This window comes from Ips typographus, linkage group LG4 (genome assembly GCF_016097725.1).
Source record: "Ips typographus isolate SLU linkage group LG4, UJ_Ityp_2.0, whole genome shotgun sequence".
In the NCBI taxonomy this organism is placed as follows: Eukaryota; Metazoa; Arthropoda; class Insecta; order Coleoptera; family Curculionidae; genus Ips; species Ips typographus.
This window is the reverse complement of record NC_138425.1, coordinates 8,411,913-8,437,127: the sequence shown is the minus strand read 5'-3', so window position 1 is coordinate 8,437,127 and position 25,215 is coordinate 8,411,913. Positions and strand designations below refer to the sequence as shown.

The 25,215-nt window shown below is 34.2% G+C and overlaps 1 protein-coding gene across 5 annotated transcripts in view; it reads left to right on the top strand.

The window, feature by feature from the left end:
* The window catches only part of aus (argus), a 95,102-nt gene that overhangs the window by 67,228 nt on the left and 2,659 nt on the right, over positions 1 to 25,215 (top strand). For 4 of the 5 annotated variants that reach the window (XM_081979103.1, XM_081979105.1, XM_081979102.1 and 1 more), the window contains 7 exons: positions 4,232 to 4,373; positions 6,102 to 6,169; positions 11,269 to 11,520; positions 16,133 to 16,375; positions 16,744 to 16,960; positions 17,613 to 17,758; positions 22,781 to 23,101. In XM_081979103.1, the coding sequence (XP_081835229.1) occupies positions 4,232 to 4,373; positions 6,102 to 6,169; positions 11,269 to 11,520; positions 16,133 to 16,375; positions 16,744 to 16,960; positions 17,613 to 17,758; positions 22,781 to 23,101 (1,389 nt within the window). The remainder of the gene's footprint in view (positions 1 to 4,231; positions 4,374 to 6,101; positions 6,170 to 11,268; positions 11,521 to 16,132; positions 16,376 to 16,743; positions 16,961 to 17,612; positions 17,759 to 22,780; positions 23,102 to 25,215) is intronic. The other variant, XM_081979106.1, reaches the window with a different exon arrangement.

The following is a 25,215-nucleotide window of genomic DNA, read 5'->3' as shown; positions in this document are numbered from 1 at the left end:
ACGACAATTCCGGAAATAGATACTAGCTTATTTTAAAAGAAACATCCTGTATTTGTAGCCGTTTTGTGTGATATTTATTATTTTGTGTCAAATTTGACATTTTTTCGTATATTAGAAAATATTTTTCTCTTGGTTTTTGTGCTTTGTCGTGTTAAACAAGGTTGGTAAAACAAACGAGCTAAAACATCCTCTGTATTATCAATTGATTTGGTAAGCCGTTGATTTAACAAAACAACCTGTATTTGCAAAAAAATATTCTTTTGTTTATTCTGTGAAGTAGAAATGTACCTTGTGGGGTTGTGTTATTAAATCTAAACAAAAAAACATTCAGATTTATGCATATAAATACACACACAGGTAGATAACAGTGCGACGCCACTTACATATCTAATTAGATAGGCACTATATCTCTGGACGGCCCCCGTGGGGCCAGTTATCTGAGGCACCATCGGGAAAGTCACTTTATGGGGGTCGTAAAATTGCCGCTCTAAAGCACCTTACGTAAAAACGTAAATTGGTCCGGTTATACGTCGCTTTTGAGTGTCCAGGTTAATGGCTGCGCATATTTTAACTCCCAGAATTAATGCCATATTTTTACCTTTACTTGTTCACCAAAAAAAGTATTATTCTACATTGCATTTTTTATTTTTTTGTGTGTAATATTGAAATATTTGTAAATCTTGTTTTGTTAAAACAAAAGAAACCTTTAACTGACCGACTGTTTGCCTCATAGAATAATATTACAAAGGAATTGACAATATTGCGAAAAATAATCATACATAATATATTTTGTAACAACAAACCTTCATTACGTTGAACTAAAGTTAATTTCAAAACGCATACATTTTACATCAAAATGTTACCAATTTATTAAAAATTGATATTCAGCTGGGTTCAGTAAACGAAAATTTAGAATAAATTTACAAAAGCGAAAGTGCAGTTTTATCTGCCCAATATTTATTGTTGATACAATAAATTTGAAAGTGTGCATAATGCACAACTGATCGTATGAATAAATCATTTTGACGTTACAATATAAATAGTATATCAAGTAAAATATGATATTTTCATTGCTTGTTGCGTATAGTAAAACATTTGACGTGAATAGTGCTTTTTATCGATTGAAAGGGCTGATAACTTTTAAAGTTTTATCAGCGTTCCACCTTTGTTAATAAGTTATTAGTCTTATTTGAGCTTTTGTGACTCGCAGCTTATCGTAAAAGGTTTTAATGGAAACCAAATTTTGCTTTATAGCAAAACACTTTTGGTTGGGTAATGGAAGAGAGCTTTACGGTTTACGGTGGCCTGTTGTGGCATATATCAACGATTTTATCTAACTAATTAGCAAGTTTTGATAATTTAGGAAGCATGTTGTTGTATTTAGTCTCGTTATGAACAAGTTTCCGAGTGTATCAGCCTATTAACTAAAAGTTTTCACATTTAGGAATAAGTCTTTAGGTGTTTCCACTTTGCCTGAGTGCTTCTCTAAAATTTATGGATTTTTTCCAGTTTGGTTAGAAAGTAACCTTAGAGTAACCACTTTCATTTTAAGTCCACTTACTGATCTAATTACATCGTCCTCGTAGAGGACGACAGCCCCATTGGGACAACTTTCTTTCTGCTCTATCAGGAAAGCCACTTTATAGAGCCGTAAAAGTAGATTATCCAGAAAAAATATGTCAACGTCGATTTGCGGCTTTTTTTCTAACAACTCATCTAAGTAGCCCTACGGAATGAATATGTCTAAGTTGCCTTAAAATTTCCACTAGAAACTTTACGGTAAGTACACAGTTAACTGTCGTCCACTTATGCATCGATTTTCGCTCAAAAACGATCGCAATTTATTACAGCTCATAGTAGTAATTTAAAAGTTTATATCGCTACCATCTATAATGAGAAAACGTCAGGCAAAAAAGTTTTGAAAGCTGGAGGCAAACTCACTTCGTTATTCTAGAACAATGACGAAAAATGTGAAAGGCGTCCTCGAGAATGACGCGCAGAGGACCTAATGCTGCCCTAAAGGGAAATAATGATGCGAAGTTTCATTTCTCGCAGCTAGTGTATAGAAAACGTGTGGGGTGGTTATGTCTAACAAGAAAGGAATATGGGACAGTTTTTTTTATTTTGCCAAATCAAACGAGAATTTACTAGTTCATAAAACTATAGAACGTGAGCCCATTTGTAATTGCCACAACGTTACCATACAAATCTGGATGCCAAAATTCACAGATTACTAACCCTAATGAAAAAGCCTCATTTAATATCACAAAACGGCCGCATGACTAAGACGTTTTGCCGGAACTACTTTGACCTAGGATAAGCTTGTTACGCACCAGGAATACAAACGAGCCCCATCGAGAAACGACAATCAAATATTGCACACCAGGGAGCTGGGGAGCGAATCTTGGAACCGGAATCTTGGAATTTCCGGGATACGGCTTAGTATAAAAAAGAAACGGACCGCGGGCAATTCCACTTTGTTAAACTTAAAACGCGTCAAAAAAATCTGAAGAAACCAGTTGTGGGTAATTTAGGCCTAACCCAACCCCAAGAGGGTGACGAAACAGCGGTCTTAAATTAGATTCCTTCTATTTTGACTCTTTTTTATGAGTTCTTTCGCCTTAGGCCTCACTGGAATGTGATATACTCGTACAAAAAGTCCAAAAAATGGTAGTGTTTTTAACAGTCCAAAATCAAGTTTTGCTGTAAATCCAAAACTAAAATATCACTAGAAAATTGATGATTAAATTACATAGCATAAGAAGCATTTTACACACGAATGGGACAGTTACGGAAATTCCATAAGTACGTATTTGTATTTTTCCACGTATTTCCTATGGAACTGTACCAGGTGTCCCAATAAACATTTTAAAAGGCCGCAAAAGAGGCCGTTTTCGAGATATTTCATTTCTTTAAAAGCACACTTTGAACCATGGCGAACAGTTTATATGAAGAGGTAGAAAAAAAATGTTAAACAGCAATATTGTTAGTCGAGAACAGGCAACTACGGTCATTTAAAACAGAGTTTTCTGATATTTTTCACTTTAGTGATACAGACACGTCCCTTAGTTGTGCATTTAGGAACTTACCAACATATTCTCGTGGTCACATTTATAAGACACATTTTTTCCGCGTGGTACGGCTTATTAGAACACTCTGTGTAGTATTTTTACAGATTTATTCATTAGATAGATTATATTTTTTCAGGGAAAAGTATGTTTTCCGCCGCTTACCATAATGATATAAGTAAACGTAAAAAAAATCCTGTCCTATATTCTTACAAATTACACTGATATAATGTATGTCATAAGAAATTACAATCATAACCTCGTAAGTTATGATAAAATTTTACTCATTAAGCTCCAATCTTCAGTGTTAAAAACTTCAGTTTTCAAGTTGGATAAAAGTAACTTTAAGCATGTATATACACTTAATAAGCTTCCAGATAATTTACAAAAAGTGTATTTTCTTCTTGTACGGCTTTGTCTCAATCAACATAAAATTCCGTTAGTAAAGCCAGGCAATGCAAGCAAGCACAAACATATTCAAAAGTGCAACGGTTGCAACGTTACATCTCGGCGAAACATTTTAAAGCTGCAACCAAAGTTTCATCAAATACGGACATTGCGGAATGAATTGCTCATACATTGCAGCTTTAGTTCCTCGTTTTATTAGTTTCCGAATCGTTTGCAGCGTTAGCTAACATTGTTGTCCGGATGAACCTTTTCTTCTCGAAATTGAATAATCTTCTAGGTTATTGAATAGCAATTTTGATGCACTATTTAAGCCATTTGTTGCGTCGCAAAAGTGGCATTCTCAGGAGCTTTGCTTGCTACTACGACCTAAAAGCGGAATTGAAACCTTAATAAAAGGCATTGTGTTCTCTTTTAACATGTAAAGTGTTCTGTATATTATGTTTGATTTGAAAGTGCGGGGTAGATGAGACACGCAACAACGTGTTCCCTCCCAGCATGGTAATATGCTCACTTTAGGGGTTCGTAATGGATTCGATTTAGAAATGATGACATCCAATTTCAGCAACAAAGCGAACTGTCCCGACCATAATGCAAACTTTGCAGGAAACTGCTGTAATAACCGTTACAACTGCTATACATGCACTCGGGCCTTAATTCGGGATTTCCTGCAGGAAGGTGCGATTTTCTGGCCTCGCACTTAAATGACAGTTTCGCAGATAACCATCGGGTCTAATGTATACAAATTGTTGTTGCAGGGACCTGCTACTTTCCGGAAAGATGGGAGGGTGCCTGGTTCCAGTCAGGAGTCCGGGCGCCTGTCAACATCGAAGGACCGCGACTTAGCACCAAAGGCCGATGCTTGGGTTCCGATGGCGATAAATTCCTGATGGTGGATGAGTGAGTAGACTTTTTGTCTGAATTCCCAACGACGCGGTCGGATTTACGGATTTATATTTTATGGACGGTCCGATGTGAAACCTGCGGTATGCAAATTTACAGCCGTCGTTCCGTTTCGAGAATACGTCTGAATTTAAAACAGTTTATACCGGAACGGGCCATTATTTCAATCGTATTTCGGCAATAATGTTCGAAAATGTGGGGCAATACCGTGTAAGCTCCAGCCTACGAATTTATGGGTTGTGGTCGGCCTTGAACAATATTTTACGTGCCCACCCCAGTTGTTGGAAATCTGCCAGTGTTCTCCATTTCATGTATGTTTTGTGCTCCATCAATACGAGCTATTTTTTGTATTATGATTTTTATTTGAATGTTTATTAAAACTATTTATAACAGGTGTAGCCAATAAAGTTGGCCACGTCAGTAACAGATTGTAGTGCTACTTTGTCCACTACTTGAGAAATCCTTGCCATAAGCATTTATCTTCTTCACTGCCTTCAAAGACACTTATTCATATTTTTGACCAGGCTCATTAAATTACTCAAGGTTCTATCAACAACTGGTCCAATTGCATTCAAAATACTGAAACTGATGATTTTTGATAATAATACTGTCTGTTATATCTCCAGATGTGTAGATATTTTAGATATAAGATGTATTTGTACTTTTTTCATATGAAATATTGAGGAAAAATGTTACACAGTTCTTTAAAATGCTTTTCATACAGATTTTAAGGCTTTGAAAACATTTCAATACATTGTGCATCTCTGGCAGTGTCTTAAAAGTAAAATTACAGAAATACAGGGTAGTGCATTTAGAAGTATTGTTTTATTAGGTTTCCAAAACAAATTAACGACCGCTTGTCTAGAACACTTGATTTTCTTAAATGTACCAGAAACTGTAATCATCTGAAATTCAAACTAAAATTAAAGAACACAAAGGAAAAGTTACTTTAGAGTTCTTTTGTCTAAGACACGATAAAACTGGTTGTAACTTTGATAGTTGTTAAATGATACCAATTTCAGCAGAAGACAAAATGCCTAACAAAAAAGATGTGTGTTTTATTTCGGTCGATGTAAAGAAAATAAACAATGGAAAAACGAGGTCATAATAAAAATTCGTGACACCGCTTAGTTTATTTGTTCGAGCAAAGAAGATAATTGAAATCCGACGACGGAATGCGGTTCGTTCGTTTTCCAATCTATTTTCCAGCGCGAAATCACGATCAAGGTGGATGCAACAACTGCAAAAGAAATTTTCTAATTTAAGTACCTCTCAGGAAAAATAATGCTCGAGGGATCGATAAACTGAACGCCGTTCCACTTTTAATAAAATTCAATAAAAGCAATTTCAATTTCTGAAGAATTTTAGGATACATATAGAGTCTTAAACGGGGTAGGGGTCTGTTTGAAGGTTTGAAAGTTTGTTAAACTTTTCAAAGGGGAATATCGATTGAGCAACGAAGAAACCGTGATGCACATAAACTTTAAAGATATGGGATACGACGTTAAAGAGTACAAAGTTCCAGAATCGGGAAAATTCAATTATTGGCAGCTTTCCCAGCCGCAGTGGCCCACATAAAAGGCCCTTCAAGGGCGCTCCCAGCAAATAAATCCATAGGGGTATTTGGTTTATGTCTTTGTATGATCGGGATGTCTATAAAATCTTTATGTCTCGTGTTGATTTGAAATCTCGTAATTAAAATGTTTTTTTCTTGTTTTGTTTCAGGAAAAGGGCGTGTTACAGATGCGTGGTGATACACGAAAAACACAAAAACGTCCTGCAGTACAAAGAAAGTAAGTCTAGCTCACTTCAAACATACGCAGCCATTAACACCGAATATCAAGAAGTATATTTTAAGTTGGTGATATCGGTGCTTTAGAGTGTCGGAATTGTTCGTTCCCAAAAAGAGCAAAAACAATACACTCCAAAATATCCTCCAAATGGCGTAATATAAATTGAAATATCTGACTTCTGGGATCGTATATCATACTAATGGTGCGTTTTCATAAAATGAAATATGTGGATTTGTAATATGGCGCTAGAGAAAAATTTCCGAACTCTACATTATGGATGGTCGCCTAGTACGTTACGTTCGTTGTCACCATTCAAAAACTGGCAAGTTATCCAAATTGAGGTTCGCTTTAAACCTTTAATATTCGCAATTCCGCGTGGAATACGCATTCTCAGTTGGTTCAGCCCGTAAACCAATTACAAAGTCATTTAAAAACATGCAATATTGCTCCTAGTGTGCGCAAACGTTCGTTTCCCAAGCGGCTCGTAAATCACCCCGTTTCTGCTTACATCCTTTATTATGTTTGTAACAAGTTTTTGGGTCCCATACCGCGTACAAATCGAAAACGTTACACTCCCCAAAAAAATCGGAATATACATCTTATTTTTTTATTATTACTACATTATAATTTGACGTTTTACATGCTGAGAGACATTTTTTAAAAAAATATTAAAATTTGCCGTTAAAAAAAATCATTGTATTAATGTTTTTGTGTTTCCAAATTATAGGTTATGTACCGGGTGGCCAACTAAGAATGCGAGGTACTGTATTTTTTGGACTATCCAACATAGAGGCTTGCTGCAAAAAAATATAACTAAAAGAGCCAAGCGAAACACATCCAATGTGTGATTCCAATGTTTGCCACTCTACATGAAATGTGAGACAGTGACAACAACTGATTTTGATTTGGCGCTTTCTCAATTTTGTCGTTTTTGAGAAATTAACCATTGGTCATTGAAGTTCAATATTTCAATTTTAGTTCAATATTTGCACCAGCCAAAGCATTGACGTTAGAACAAAACGGTTTGCAGATTTCTATTCCACTTTTCTGAGACGTATATTCTAACAAAAATTTGAAAAAAATTTTTTTCGCTATTTTGTCTTTTTTTAGGGAATAAACATAGACAAACACTCCCCCTGTATACCTGGCCTACGTGTGCTAGGACCAGTATGTTGTTACTAAGATATTTGTTCATTTTAGTACGTTAGTATGTTATATTTGCCTTGCTTGATATTTTGAAAGTGTTTTCAGTTAAGTACCTTCATTTTAACCATTACATTCAGTTTTCAGTTACATAAAAACAAAAATAACGTTCAAAAGCATTTGCATAACAGTTAACAGTAAATTTGCTAATGGTAGGTCAGTTGAGGGTTATAATAACTATGCTACACCGCCTGGTACCAATCGACTTCATTAACTAAAGAAATAAGAAGTACGAAACCGAGGTCGACGACTTCCTGTCAATAATAAGCCAAATTAATTATTTTACCAATAAATGAAAAATCTATATAGAAGACAATAAGAGAAGTTTCGTATTTATGAATCGATTGTTTTAACTTCAGACAACGTTTTAGAGCTTTGCCAAAATAATATACGGTTTGAATGATTAGGCAAATTTGAAGCAGATACTAGTAGACGAATATTATATCCCTCATTCTCGATTCCATTACTTTTGAGTATAGAAGACGAACAATGCCTTTAATTAAAGCATGAATAAACTAGCACAGTACACGCGGTGGGAAATTCATTTGCCGGTGGGTTTTCGCGTAATTTCAGGCGAGCCGGATTCCTGAATAGGAAACCTAAAGAATCATCTTTCAATGTCAGCTACGACAATGAGTCCTGACTTTACTATTTGATAAATCGTGACTGTTTATTTCTGTAATTGCTTTCGCGACCTTTTGCCCGATAATTCTGGTGTTTTAAAATTTTACTCGGTGCGTCATGCGGGTAATTAACCAGTTCAGATAACGACAAGTCTGTCATTTATTAAAGTGTTCGTTTTGCTTTATCGCTCCGAAACAATGCAGTCGCTTTATGCAATCTCACGTTAAAAAAATTCTTGTCGTCCTTTCTTAAAAGTGTCGTTAATGTCAAGTTCGCGTGCTTTAAGCGTTATTCAAATTTACTGAGTTGCGGTCGGTTCTAATTATTACGGCTACTTTTGAAAAAGAAGTTGAAACCCTTTCCGGGGGAACCTATTAAAACCGTATTATATTTCTGCCAACTTTCAGACCGCATTATTTCGTATTGAACGAGCTTGCATGATCCTTTTTGTTGTGGAAATATCTTGTGTAATGCTAGCTTTGATATATGGTCTTTATAGCTGCATATCGTATTTGCATTAGATGCTGACGAGTAATTTTTCTTCAAGCTTCTTTCGTCTGTTCTATAGCTTTTCGCTACTGCCAAACCATAAATTTTAAAAGAATTTTCGGTGTTTTTTACCGTTTTATTAGGCAGCATTTTTTTTATTATTATAGCAAACCACCATTGGGGTCTGACAACACTATAGGCAAAAGATTCGATGTCACCCTTCATGAATAACTGGATTAAACACGTCCACTTTCGGGAAAATAGAACAAGCCTTTCACTCACGAGTTGATTGATTGTAAAACGAGATTTATGTGTTGTAAAGCACTAGATCAATTCCACGTCTACTTAAGTTTGTAATGTCGAATGTTCGTGTTGTTACCGAGTGAGGAAATGCAATTAGAGATTGTCAGAACATGCATTTTAACTGATATGGCAATTTTGTTTGTACGCCCAGAAAATCTAGCTATTTATTAAAAAGTTTGTTTCACGCAAACGTGTTTGCGCAGAATTGTTTGCGAATACCAAAACCGCAAACTCTTGAGAGTCGATGTTTGTGCTTGTAATGCTCAAATATTTTAGTACAAACTTCAAATAATACGCCAAATTTGTATAACAAAAAAAGTCCACAGGTGGAACAAAACAAATAAAGTAATTTTGTATTACTCATCATATCAAAATAATGGTGTTTTTTCAGGTTGGTTCAAGAAACAATGTTTACTATTTTAAAAACAGATTGATAAAAAATTCAAACAGAATTTCCATAATTAGACAATACAATTTTTGCGGCATTAATTGTATTTCTACAAATTAAATTGAATTATTGAAATTAATGTAAAGAAGAAGAACTAAAAGGTGATGAATAAAGAAAGAACAAACGCCAAAATTAGACAATAGAATTATTGCGCTAAAGGTGGTATTTCTTTGATTTTACTAAAAGAAGGATAATTGACAATAGAGAAGGGAACAAGAAGAAATAAGCAACACATTAGAAAAAAAGAAAGAAGAAATGGTATTTTTACCAGATTAAAAAAGGGGAATTGAAAAGAGAGGAAAATTGTATTCTGTCTACTTAATAAGAATTATTGAAAAGAGAGAAGAACGAAAACGGGCTCCAAAATTATACAATAAAATGTTTGCGTACATAAATAATATTTCAAAAAAGTTGAAAACGAATTGAAAGGTGAAGGGAAAATAAGTAGCAAACACGCCAAAATTAGACAATAACATTTTCGCACTAAAAGTGGTATTTCTAGCAATTCTACCAACTAAAAAAAGGATAATTCTACAAGCAGAGAAAAAAGAAGAAAGAAAATAGTATTTACTTATACCAGATTAAAAAAAAAAGAATTTAAAGCAGAGAATAAAAAAAGAAAAAAAACGCCAAAACTTGTATACCTACCTAAGAAGAATTAATCAAAAGAGAGAAGAAGAAAAAAGGCTTATAACAATAAATAATAATACAACACAATTTTTGCGTCAAAAGTCGTATTTTTACCAGCTAAAAAATGAATAATAAATAATAAAGTAAAGAAAAAAAAATAAAAAGAAAAAAAACCACCATATTAAAAAAGGAGAAAAGAAGATATGGTGTCTGTCAGATGAAAGAAGACAAGAAAAAATTACGCTAAAATTAGACTTTGTTTATTGAATTTTACTTCTACCTAAGAGGAATTATTGTAAGAAAAAAAGAAAATCGCTCAGTTAGAAAATACAATTTTTGTACAAATTTTTATCAAATTAACTGAATAACTGCAGGAGAACAGAAAATAAACTTACACAACCCGTACGCTTGTTATAATTTATTTTTGAAATTATGGGTATAACAATTTAATAAACTGAAACTACCATAAAATTTAACAGGATAATTGAAAACTCGAGCTACTTTGGTTATGAAACAGAAAAACAGAACCTGATTCTTTACTCAACTTGATTATGAGCGTCAAAGCAAATATTTTTGACTTCCAAAAGGGACGTTATCGTAATATTTGAAAAACATATTTTATATTCTATTAACATGTTAATACTAGAAGATGTTAATTTCTGCAATTATATTAAGAAAAAGTAACAAAACTCTCTTTACAGAAAACATTACTGCCATGCTACTTTCAACAGAAATACTACTTCAGACATTTTCTTTGTTGATCTATTCTTGAAAAAGCTTTTGATTTAAAAACAAATATTTGTCAAAAACTTATACCCAAAATTATACAATCATTGAGTAACAACTTACTGTTGGTTGTCTTGTCATAAGTTTTCACATGTTTTGGTTCCCCTGTTTTGGCGTTCATCAAAACTGTTTTACCTTAACGTACAATTGAAAATCGTAAATATTTTTTTCGACGACTTACTTTGAAAGTACCTCATGTACGCTTCCATTTAGAAGCAGAAAGGGGTTATTTGCCGCGCGCGAGCAGAAAGAGAGATTTTCTGCTCTAGAGCGTTTTCGCTTTCTACTAACAATCTAGTCACCAACTTTTTTCGGCGTTTCCATAACAACGCTTGACATACCTGTTTGAAATAACCACATTCCGTCAAAGTGATTTATCGGTGACAATGAGTTCGAGCGACGAAAATGATGTGAGTTGTCCTTCTAATCCACCCCACAGCAGTCGTCGAAAAAATATCGTCTATATTTCGAGCCAAAAGTACTTTTGCCGCTTTTACATGATTGCAGCGTTCGGCTTCGCCTCAAGCTGCAAATTTCATGTGCAAGCGGCAAATATATACTTTCCGCTCTTAATATAGAACATACTATTTTACAACATTTTGAATTAATTTTTCAGCATTTTGTCATGGAAGAGAGTCACTTCCGACTTTGTGCAGCTTGATAACCGGCGACGCGCTGCTCTACTCTCTTTTTAGAGAGAATGCCACTCCCGTGCCCTGTCCATTTCGGGGGCCCTTTACTTTCACATATAACCGGGGACACGGTGAATGTCGTTCCCCAGTGTCCAACATAGACACTTGTACCGAGGACAGCAAACTGCTGCTCAGTTATCAAGCCTGTCCAGATATTTATGGTTCGGAAAGCACAGGTAAGATGTTTTCCAAATCTCATTGTTCCCACAAAATCAAAGAAGTATTATATTGGTCCAAGTTGTGTTTGTTAGCAAGATAAGTTTACTTACATTAAAATGAGGTGAAAATTGCTGAAAACCTCAATTTATATACCTACTTGCAAGAAATATTATTACAGTATTAGACTTTTTCTGTAGTATATAAATAACTAAAATGTAAACCGTGTATAATATTCGAGATATGGTTTTCTTAAAAATGTTAACGTTGCGCAAATAAATCCGACCGGTCTCTTGATATTCCCTGCGCAAGGCTAAACTTGGGGAAATAAAAGTGGAAAGTTTTAAGGAATAAAAATGTTCGTAGTTTTACATTTCCCACGGGAGATTGCCGCCGCCCTGGAGATATAACGATAAGTTGGCCGGTAGTTTAAACAGTAACTATTCATATGAATTTTAACAGGAAAATAAAAAACGGCGTATGCGAGAACACTAGCGCAGAATAAATGTATTGTTTCAGAACATAAATTAATAAAGCACACAAAAGGAAAAAACATAAAACAAAACGGCTTTTTACGTGGTGCATAATTTCTGTGGTGTTTTTTATGTCAAGCAATATAAGTGTCAAATAATTTAAATTTGCCCTATTTAAATCATTACTTTAGCAAGCTTTAGGTTAAGCATACGCGTGCAAGCAGAACAATTTCCTGCTGCTAAATATGGTCGGTAATTAAACTGCGCCCTCATAAATTATTTAAATTGTTAGTTTTCATTCTTCAAGTCCGATCGCATGTAGACCAGTTTTTTTTTAAATCGACTAGTCAAAATTCGTGCCAGATTGCCTAACTTTAATTGTTTTAGAACGTTAACATCACTTAACCGCGTGCCGGGGAGAAAATTGAATTATTCTACATATTCCATAATGGGAAAATTCTGTAACCTGTAACGTCGGTAATTATAATGGAAATGCGCATTGAAACTTAATTAAACCAAAATTAATTTCCTGTCAAATAAAATTTAATTGAAACCGAGGCGCAATTATTATTATGGACAGAATGCAAGTTTATTATATTTTATAAAACACAAAAGACAAATATGTTATAATTGCGGATAACTGGTTTAGTGCATAAACATTTTATTAATAAAATTAGTATTGATAGTTTCATTATTAACACTTTGGAAAGAAATTAACTGTAATGGCATTTTGACCGATAAAAGAAAAATTACAAATTCGAGTTTTAAATGTATTGAACATAAAATTGAATATGCAAGTGGAAAAACATTTCATAAGTAAGTTTTTTTTACGTAATTTGACACTAAATAGGGTCACATCCACTTCCACACACTGACATGTAGTTTATGATTTTTTTTTCATACTTCTCTTTCATTTTCCTTTTTGATAAGTGAAACCTATAATGATATCTCATTTACTGACAAAACCGCTGCAATGTTTTAATAATTTAGTTACTAACTGGAGATAATTCTTTGAAAAGGAAACATGATATTTCAATAAGTTTTACCCTGTAACTTTTCAAAATTTCAAAAACGTTTTAGAAAGTTTATATCAATGGAGTTTTAACAGGATCCACCATTGTATTAAACAATGATTAAAACAATGTAACTAAATTATTGACATTTAGTTCAAATTATATCTGTTTAAGACATTTTACACAGTCAATTGTTGTAAAGTGAACTCTTAGAGGTTTGCTAAGCTCAATTTATTAAACTTGTCGTTAATTGAAATAGGTTTCTACACCTTAAAATTGACAGTTAAAACTTAACAAAAACTATGTCATTAAAGACGAAATTAGTTTGAAACAAACCATTTTCTTAACTGTTAACAAATAATGGTGAGAAAGTCAAATAAACGTTATTGACGTTATGTAGTTAACTTAGACACGTTTGTGTACGTCGAAATTGGCAGTTTTACAAAGATCATGTCAACGAGATTTACGATTGCAACAAACAGTAACGAGAAGCAAAATTCGACTTAATTGACATCCATTTAAGTTAGTTAAACTGATATTACTGGTTATTAAGGATCAGTTCAATCTGATGTCTAACATGGTTCTGGACCAATTTTGATGGAGTAACTTTCCAATTATTCTCAAACTTAGCAGATATAAAAAAAAACTTGCAAACAGCTGTTAAGCCTGAAAAATAAATACAATTTAAATTTTAAATATCCTGACTACCAGAAATCAAGTGTGTGCCAAAAAATCGATACACAACGATTCGATTTCATTAGTACATCATATTTAGAAAGAAAGAGTTGAATTATTATAAATGTGCACCCTTAATGTAGTAAGATAGATAATAAAATAATAATAATAAATAAATTTTATTACAGAAAGAGTTACATATTTTTAAAAATTATAATTTTCTAAAATTCTAATCTGAACCATTAACCTAATTCCGTACTAAATTTGTTCTTGGTTATTTAAATGTGGTTGTGCTCTAGGATGGGAATCTACTCAGTCGAGATTTTAATCCAAGGAGTTTATTACATTATTCAGTAAACAGTGTTTAATTGTGTTCAGTTCTAAACCCTCAGCTCTTTAATTAATCTTGTAAGCTGGACGTTTTATTTATGTTTCTTCCAACTTAATTATGAGGATAAGTTTAAAACGAATCTTAGTACATTATATGTACAATTGTCGATGTAATTATTCTGAATACGAATCATAAACCGTACAAAAACAAATTCAAAATATAATACTTTTTCGAAAAGAAAATTTGAGTCTCTCTTTTTTACGAACCCCATGCACAAAGTTCGAAATCCGTATCACGTATCCGGACGTATTACAGAAATACTTAACTTACTTCCCAACTCGAATACGAAATCCCCAAACCTCAGAGGAGAGAATATCGCGAGAATTTTGATTTAGAACGCGACCGTAACTAATATTTATGCACGTAGCAGGGCCGAACCTTTCCAGTTTTCAGTTTAAAACCAGAAGTCTTATGCGCAATATTCCGGAAATGAAACGGGAAACTTGAGGCTAAGTAATTTATGGCACACCGTTTAATTTTTGATATTGCACATACCTGTTTATGAAAGGGAACGACGTCGTAGGGTTTTATGTCGCAAATTGGATGCTCAACTTGAGATAGTCTTTTTTAGGTTTTTCATCGATAATAACAAAAAACTTTCCACTTTCTAAGGAAAAAACTCATCTGCCTATTTCAGCGTCAATTTACATAATTACTTCACCCAAAAGCGACAATATCGCCCGTGAAACAAAAATACAAAGAGCGACAAGATAAACTCTTTAACGAATTCGTGAACTTACTGTTCCGGTGCAAATGCGTCCCGACTAACGAGAAAAATATGTTAATCGTCGAACTTTTCACTCGCGAAAGAGTCCGTCCTTTCCGAGGAAAAAAGGACGGAGGCTTAGAAAATAAAAGCAAAGTTGTCCCGAACAAAACCGTTTTTATTCCCATACTTTTCCTTAAGACATTACTCCGAGGTCCCGGCGATTTAGCCCCAAAAACTTCCACTCTGCAAAGTTTAACGTGGATTAGCATCCGAGTTCCGAAAGTTTTAAGTATGAAAATGGGTTCTTATATAGGTGTTTTCAAACTTTAAGTATAATGTAGGCTAATTGAAGTCGATAGTTTGTTCATATCTGGCCTAATTCAAAAATTCCAGCAAAAACTCTTATCACAGAGATGTTTGATACATGAGAAAGTCTAATGCAAAGTTAAATAACTCCTCGGATTAAAACGAATTAATCCAACTGGGGCACTGCAAGACCTCGGGCAATTTTATAAAATTTTAAACATGTTGCCCCATGATTACAACCCGCATAAACCAACAAAAGCGAAGAAGTTTACCAACCAAATTGAAAAATCTTTTAGTTCAGGTTCTTTTTGCCCACGTGAGAGCCTGAAATAGGAAAACTTACAAATTAAAGTCTCAGATTAATATTTCATTCAAAGTAAAGAAATATAAGTGCTAGTAGTAGTTACGAAAAAGGTTTCCCTATAGAAACGAAAACTACTTGTTGTAAAAAAGTGGAATTTGGTGCTATTTTAATATTGAGAATAACATTAATGCAGTCACCCCAACACTGACTGTGCCTCAGTTTTGATACCTGAAAAACCTTTTGACTTCATAGAATCTAAAAAGTCACGGCAGAACAGAGAAAACACTAACTTATAATAAATATTGAACGACATAATGTATGATTTGGAGTCTAGAGAAAAGTTTTATTTCAGTAAGAATTGACATCACCAAATTTCAAGAAGTTTTAGTTTTGTTAACTCTTTCTTTAGAATGTTTAACCAGGTTTGGCAACACAGGAGGCATGGTTTAATCTAAAATATGAACTCTCTTTTAATTTACGTCTTTTTTATTAATTAATTTGACTCTTTGATTATTCAGGAGATATCTCCAGTTCTTAAATAATTTTGGTGCTCCTTAAGTGTGATCTTATTGTCTTTTAGGCTCTAAATATTGTACGAATGTTACATTTCTTAGCATTATTAAGGTAAAAATGGTTTTGGCTATTCTAAACTTCTAAAACATTTATTAATAATTGTTTCTTGATAGTTAATATAGTGTTGTAGGTCAAGGAGTTCAATTTATATTATTTCAAACTTGAATTACAACTTCTTCCAATTTCAGTGGAAGAACTTCAGTGTCTAGCATCATGGAAAGAAGGCAGCATTCGATACTTGGTGGGTCAACTGCACCACCACCACGTCACCTCAAACGAAGACAAGTTTCGATGTTTTGTTTACGAGAAAACTACGGCCTCATCAGAGAACGCTGACGGGGTGGATTATAGGGTGGCTCAAAGCGGAGACGCAACGTGTAACGGACTGTTTAGCGCCACCGAGGGTAGTCGAACCATGACCCTGAAACGAGGTGAGAAACTATACAGTTAAAGTTGTGTAGTTAAGCTCAAGAGAAGAGAAACACAAAAGGGAGACAAGTTTCTATTGCACCAAATTTCCATCAGTGGGGCTCTAAATTTCGTACTTGCGAGCGTAAAGTGTTGATGACTGGCAGAATGACTTTTATCTTTTGATTTTACGCTAGAGAGACATTTCCAGTGCTACACACAGATTAAAATTCGTAACTCAGATTTGGAATAGCGCCTAGCGTTGTACGAACGCCGAGGCAATTTATGTGGATGCCATTTATTCAAATTTCTTTCAGTGCATTGCTAATTTTTTTTTCAAAAATTAGGCATGAACGTACATTTCCACTCAATAACGTATCTCATATTTTAGCTCCTCCAATCAGCAAATGCCGTTTTCCAAGCTGGTTAGCCAATTACAACCATTGGCACACTTTGGACTATTCCCAAAGTTACAGTTTCCATCATCGCAACTCAACATTGCGTATCAGCAATTCAAGCGGCATAGAAATGAAAGTGCTGTGCGTCCAGGTGAAACACAGCAGAGATGACGGTCACTTTATCTTAGTGACGCATTTTACCATGGGCTGGTAAGTTATATCTGTTACAACACCCTTAAAACGAAAATAAATACAGAATAAACGTCTTTTGTTTCCTTTATTCGGAAGAGGGGCTCGCATTTCTAAACGGGCCATCAAATCTCCCTTTTCCGAGTCGGTGTGTCCTGACTTATTAATAAACTCTCTTTGAGTCGTAAAATGTGTCACCAGCAGGATGGGGACAGGGTCGATGGTCCCGTATTAAAGTGGACAATAAAGTTATGGAGAAGTCAGGAGTTACTGTCGGTCTGTTTTTGGGGAGGACTGGGAAAATGTGACCTGAATGTTGACAAAGGCATGGAGACGCCCAAAAAAGCTTGCTCTTAAATTTGGCTTAGTTTTATAGTGACTTTGTCCACCCTCCTTCGATACATTTTATGGCTTACTCTTAAATGTTTTATTTTTGCGGTTTTTATTGTTTGCTTCCACTTAGCCGGCTACAGGTGTTCATAAACAGAAAGTTTATCGTTCCTTTCATGGGGGGCGGCTTAAACCGTTGTCAAAGTAAATATTTTCTTAACAGGCGCTTGAAGTGCTTGCCACACTCTAACGCAACGTTCTGTTCGATTAATAAACAATGAAGAAAAGCGTGTTAACGTCGACAATTTTTTACAAACAATAACATTTTTTTCAATTCCAACAGTCAGAGTGGATTCAGTTGCATGTCGTTCTATCGAAGAGACGGTCACGTGGCTGAAATCCAGATCGGATCACAGACCAAACGATTAGAGGATGCATGCAGTATGCCCTACTTCAATAAGAGCAGCCTACCTTATGTCACTCTAGTCAGTAAGTATTTTAAGTTTAAAAACGTATACTCACATTACTAAAATAAAAAATGTTTAGTTTAAATCTCCTAAATGAATTTATACATCGATACAAGAACATAAACACAACACAGGTACAGCATAAGCATATAGCTTCTTGTCAGTGTTCATAGATTTTACGCATAACGCAAATTTGCGATTTTTTCTTACTTTTAATTTTACAACTATAAAATAAAAAAAAGTGGGAAAAAGTTTAAGATTAAATTTGAATACCATTACAAATCAAACACAACACAACACAAGCACAAGCATTAAAACCTGAGACAAAATTAGTTGTTTGTAAGGTATTGAAGAATCCTTTTTTGTTGACTATATTTAAATATAATAATAATTCAGTTCAACATAAATTGATCTTTTGTTGAGCTGTGATTTTTGATTTGTAAAGGTCTTCTAATTTAATCTTCTTCTACCATTATATTCTATCCCACGTCAACCACTTTATTTCTCTTATTTTGTTGTTGGTGTATTGAGATTAGGAAAAAACCTTAGAGGTTAAGGCTTTTTCGTAGGAATGACATTCTTTCACAAGGTATTGCTTTACGCCAAAAAAATGTATAAATTAACATTTCACGAAGCTATGCTTATGCTGTGTGAGCACTGTTGTGTTGGGTCAATCTATACCCCGATCTTTAAGAAAGGAAACAAAGAAATGGTATCAAACTACCGCCCTATCAGTGTCCAATCATCGTTTGCCAAACTATTTGAAAAAGCCATGTACACTAGAGTAATGCTGTATGTATCTAGCAATAATTTACTAAATAATTTCCAACATGGAATTTATTGAACCTACAATGGAGGCTTTGGAGAGTGGCGAGAAGGTCTGTGGACTTTTTCTAGACCTCTCAAAGGCTTTTGATAGCTTGAACCACAGCATTATTTTAGAAAAGCTGAAAAAATACGGAATAGGAGGTGCTGCTTATTCTTGGCTAGAATCATATTTGATGCATAGAACGCAAAGTGTTAAGTTGTATGCTCACCAAGAGCAAGTCAAATCTAGCAAATTATGTATCACTCGCGGAGTACCGCAGGGTAGCATTCTAGGTCCACTTTTATTCACAATATTTCTTAACGATCTTCCATTAAATGCTGTGTGTTCCAGAACGGTCGCCTGGTCAGTTATGCTGATGATACCAATTTGGTAATGCACGCAAAAACATTTGTTTCTCTTGAAGAACTTTGTATATACCATTTCGAGCACATAGAGAGGTGGTTTAGTCAGAACCATCTTACTGTAAATATGGATAAAACCCAGTGTATCATTTTCAAAACGAGTAATAATTTGGTGGAACTTCCAGAAAGCATAACTCTCAAGACTAACACTGTAGCTTAGACACATTAAGAATTGCTTATTATGGAACAGTGTATTCATTGCTTAAATTCAATATCATATTCTGGGGAAACAGCACTAACATAAGCTTGCTGTTCACTAACCAAAAAGTCGCACTAAGAATAATCACCAAGTCGCCACCGTTAACTACTTGTCCAAATGCATTTAGAAATAATGATCTTCTAACTTTGCCAGCAATATCTATTTTTGAACACATATTGTTTTTAAAACGAAATTCATCACTCACACAACACAAGAGGCAGTCAGAATCAGTACAACCTTCCCCAACACAAGTTAACTTTAACTGAAAAACAGTGTACATATTTTTCAATAAAATGCTTTAATACTTTAGCTAGAAAGCTTCGAGAAACACAAGTTTTGGGTAAGTTTAAAAAGGATTTGTTTAATCTTCTCGTTTTCATCGAACCTTACAATTTTGAGGAGTTCTTTCAAAAAGTGCAACGTTCTTAGCAATAAGTTAAATATGTATACATCTATCCACTGATTCTAGATACTTTTTTCTTCTTTGACGTGTTTGAACATAATTACCCTGTAATTATTTGTTTTAAATAAAAGCTGTTATCTATCTATCTATAAATCCAGTTTTAACTAACCTGTAGTAAAGTAAAAACTCATCCATCTTTCCTAGAATAATTCTGAGCGTCACATTTAATTTCAACTGTGCATCTCTTGGTTTTTTCTTTTCAACTTTATCCAAAAACGCCCCCGATAAATCTCTGCTGTATTCAAAAACTTCAGACGTAAATTCTAAAATAAATCGGATTTCGGGCCGTGACTTTTAGTCTGGCCCGACTTAATCGAATTAGTCGCAAAATTACTTTTCCGCGGGGGAGAGTGAATTGAAAGTAAAGGGGCCACCGGTTATTCGCCCCGATAATCTCCGAAAAAAATCTGATTAGATTGCTTAAGATGTTATTTATGGTTAACGATAACGCCAAACAAAAAACCGTTTATTCAAAATTGGCCAAGCCATGCAACCGCTGTTAAATTTACGCTGCCCTAGATGAATCTAAATTCGAGAGAGCTGGTTTTATATTTTATATATATTATATAAATATATACCAGCTCAGTGAATAGCAATTTGTATAAGCTGAGGTAATTCTATTTACTATACGGATGCATCCGCTGAATGCGATTACGCTGGCCTTGTTAAGGGGAATTGCGACAACCGGAAATGCCAGAGAGAGTTATTATATTTCCGGGAATAATATTACGATAATTCAATTCCAGAAGCAGGTACTCAGTTTTGTAGACTGGTTCTGTTTTTACTACTTCTTTGTTTTGTCATTCCAACATTCTAATACACTTAAGTGACTAAAGAAGTTTTCGATTCGTGCATGTTTGTGTATTATTCTAATTAAGTTCAGTTCTGGACAAGGAACCGCTACTATGAATGTTAAACTATTAACTTCACATTTTGTTTCTTAATACTGTCCTACTGTGTTGGAATTTACGTAAATACTGCACATGTGGATTGTGGACTTGAAAAGTGTCATACTGTATATTTAAAGTATAGTCAAAAATGACTCCAATATTTAGGCAAATCTAACTATACGTCGGTTGAAATAGTTCATATGTAAATATACTTAATCTGAATGCCATAACCCAAGTATTTAACGTTGAAAGCACTGCTACAAAATTTAAAAATGGAACCTTTGGAGCTTAATCATACTTTTGTGCGAGTTTATTAAAGCATGGTTTAAAATACAATCAGATTTGAAGAAAAATACCTGGAGGACTTCCTCTGGAGACGTTTATTCACTTTTTAGTAGATGATATTTATCGATTTCGTGCTTATGTGACTTTCATGTTTGCTCAACTGAATTTGAACTTATGATTAAGGCTATCATTAAAAGAAGCCAAATTTGATATTCTGGTGCAAGAACCATTTTCAGTGTCTGAACACATTAGTTTTGAAAGTCAAGGACTTGGAAGTTAATTAATTAACTTTCCTCCAATAATGTACTTGATATCGTGGTTATTACCCCTGATGAACTGGATACACTAGGTGGGGAAGTATTTATCTTTATGTAAGTTATGTTTGATTCTTGAAAACCTTACGAAAATGTTTTAAAAAAACAAATTTTTGATTGTTTTGTAGAGTTCTAGCAACGTCAGATTTAAAGGTTGCTATTAGAAAAGAATTTTTGTTAAGCCTAATTCTTGTTTTGAAGGTGATATACAATACTGTTCAAAGAGCGCTTGGAACTCACACAAAATCAGACATTTTCTACAAATTTAGACACACTGTATACAACACTTAATCAGGGTAAATCCCGATAGTTTTACTTTTTAGAGAATACTGTATAAGCGGATGTACGGGAAAGTTCTAGAAGATCAGCGGCCTGTAAAGTCTAGTATAGGGCTCCAGGGTATTATTAACGCCTTTCTGGCCCTTCAAGCTCCGGAATCTCTTTAGTATCTACCTAGAGCATTCCTATTTACAAGTTCAGCCTTTGACGCTGTAATTAATTAGAGTGGCAAACTACATAAACTAGAGCTAGGTGTAAACGAAAATAAGTTTTAACTATATTAATAATTCATGTGACATTGAAAATGGTAATTTAGGATTCAAATTAAATGAAAAACATTTTTCTGTTAGAAAAATCGTCTGTGGTAATTAGAATACAAATTGAGTCTGTTACCAAGAATGACGAAAGTAACTGGAACTAAATCCACATCAAGAAAACTCGTTCGGAAATTTTCCGGAGAAATATTCGTGCCGTTCGTCTTTTCATGTTAATCGTGCACTTAAGATAATTAAAGACGGCGGAAACGGGAGGCGAAAGGCATTGAGAATTGACAACTATTTTAGCCAGTTTCCGTTGTGTTAACGGAGGAAATGAAAGAAAAGGCAATATTGCAGCACGTCAAGGAAAAGAACAGTTCTAATAACGAGGCGCCGTTGAAAGAGACGGCAATCATTCCCGGGAAATTCTAAAATGACTTTTCAGAATTCGGGCTAATGTCGCCTTGACAATAATAAAACCTTAGAAACCGAAATTCTGCTTGTGGGCGAACTTTTCATTGTACCGTTTTTTGTATTCGAACAATGAAATTTTTTTACTGCGTATTGTCAGTAGGTAATGGAAAAAATGAGAGAGGAAAAAAAAATTCAAGAAAGAAAAAGAAAACTAATAAGATAATGAACTTTACTCTATCGTTGACTCACCCTGTACAAAAATTACCAATTAGGTTCCAAACCCCTTTTACAACTTTTTTAGTGTCAGAAGGAGCACTATTGAACAGGAAATAAACCAATTAGTTAACTAGTTTTGTCCATAATTATAAAGATTTTGGCCTTCTTCAATCGTTGGAAACAAAACAATTAATCTCAATCTTGTAAATCTCAACAAAGTTTTCCCTGGAGAGTTCGATCACGCCAATTTCTTAATAAAAACTTCTTTAGCTAAACGGGAGACTTTGATAAGAAGTTATTGAGTATTATTTGTCTAATCGAGGTTCATCAATTAACTGGTAAATTTGTCGTACAAATAAAATAATAATTTCTTGAGAGGGGTTCTTGAGTAACACACAGTTGTCTCCACAATAATTTTATTCGACTTCTATACCTTCAAAAAGTTTGATTGTAATTAATGAACTACTTCCCTAATGATTTCTTTCATCGTTACACAGCAAGTTCTACTGATCGACCAACTCAGCCATGTCCTTATATGGGGAAATTTGACGTCAGCAATCTTCTTGTACGAATCGAAGACCCCAACTACACGAAAGAAGCACAACTCGACTCGGATAGTTCTTATTTCGACCGGCAAACCCGTTCGAGAAGATACACCAAGTCAAGCAGCTTGTATTCTCAACCTCTTAGAAGGGTGAAAAGAGTTGATGAGAGCACCAACTGTGATAGCAAAACATTTTCAAGTTTAGTGATAGGATGTAACAAAATGGACACTATGGAGTTTAATACCGAATGTTCCACACCTGACTTGATAACAGGTTAGTACAGAAAAGTTCGTTTTTCCTTGAGAGTGTGGGGGCGTGCCAAAAGTTTTACCGGTTGCAACTTTTAGTTACATTTGAACGTCGAGTATATAAATTCTTTACCGCACGAAAGTAGAGCCTCTCTAAATTACACAGCCGGGCTCTTGTTCCTTACTTTGAAAGACCCACGATTTTTCTTTGTTTGAAAGCACATAAGGGTAAAATATTAAATTTCCTTGCAGGTACGTGCGAACGAGTTTTCTTTTCTTGCTCACTTTGAACTTGGGCAAAACGTTAGCTAGTTTCCGAACGCATTAACTTCACGTGAGCAGTATTCGTACGTTGGTATACGGATAATACGAAGCGGAGTGCTCTTTTTCAAGAAGTTGCACGAAACCAACTGAAAAATTGTATTTTTTTACTTAAAGTTCCGGGCAGCTTGGATATGTGCAATAAATATTTCGTTGAACGGCAGCCGGCTTGAATTGCCCACGTCTCCACACTTACCTGTAAGAAAATTTAATATTTTATCTTTATAACTTCGTAAACAAAGAAAAATCGAATTTCCACCACGTCGGAAGCCAGAAATCCTTTGCAATATTGAGAAATATTGCCGACTTGCTGGTTAAGGATTCGGCATTAGGTTTCTGTTTCTGCGGGATTTCGGAGTTTAGATCAAGTTTAATATTTACTTTCGAACGGCTAAACGAAAGATTACAGTTAAAAAATGGAAGGTAACGACTTCTTCATAAATTGTTATTTTGTAACTGTTCTTTAATCAATGAAGGGTTTTTTTGTTTATTATTTTGAGATTACTAATAACTAGTAATGGATAAATATTACCGGTAAAATAAATGGGCATGTGTTTCTGACAGTTCAAATTTTGACACCGCTTTTCTCCCTGACTACTAAATTGTGCAGTGTTTTTTCAGATTATCGAATAGGAATTTTAATGAGGATTCCAAAAATTTGCTTAAAATAATAATATTTTTACTCCAAGTGGGTTTTACAGGCGATTTTGTCTCTGACTGTCAAACAGTGTTCAAATTTTAGACCACAATTTCAACTGATTTAAAAAATTGTTGCATCAAACCACTTTTTGCTAAATAACTCAAAAACGGTGAAAGTTACGAACAATTTGAAAGAGAGCTAAAGTGTATGTAAAGAAGTGAGTTTGCAGAACCGGTTTTTGCTTTCAGTATACAGCGTGTATAAGAAAATTATGGTGGTCACTCTGTACGCAATTTTTAAGACAGAATTTTTTACTCTACACCACTGGAAAGATCAGCTCAAAGACGGTTCATTTCAGTGGTCCAATCTTCCTGAACTTCCAAAAATAACTGAGTTACAGGGCGTTGAAATTTTAAACCACAATTTCAACTGATTTAAACATTTGTTGCATCAAACCAGTTTTTGCTAAATAACTCAGAAACGGTGAAAGTTACGAAAAATTTGAATGAGAGAAAAAATGTTTGTAAAGAACTGCTGAATTCAACCCTGCAAATTTCACTATACAGGGGGTGCATGAAAAGTGTAAGATTTACGACTTAAAATTAATGACAGCCATGACAAGAAAATGATATCTTTCAAGCAAATTTCAATTAGACCCATAAATTTACTGGTCAAACTGAATTTTACTTTACCTTACCGTCAAATAATGTCTGTTCTAAGCAAAACCTATATTAAATCCAAGTCAGGTGAATCAAGCAAAAGTAAATAATCGAAAAATCAATAGATGAGAAACTTACAAAGAAGAAGTGATAATCAAACAATGCTAAATACATAATAGAAAGTAAAAGTGAATAAAATCAAGACCATCACCAAAATTCCATTATGACCACTATTTAAATTTTCACCAAAAGATGACATATTCATTTCGATCAAGCAAAATGAAATTAATCCATTTGTAATAACTTTATATCTGAGTAATTAATATAAACAATATTTATAAGGGTACATGTCAATTGTTTCAACTAGAAAAACTATGCATATAATGTGTAATGCGATTTTTGTCTCTAACTAATGTTACCTCAAACATATACCAAAAGTGGCACGAAAGAGTGTTTATTACAATCAATTGCAAAATTATGACTCGAACAATTTATTTTAGGAGATTTATGCAATTCTCT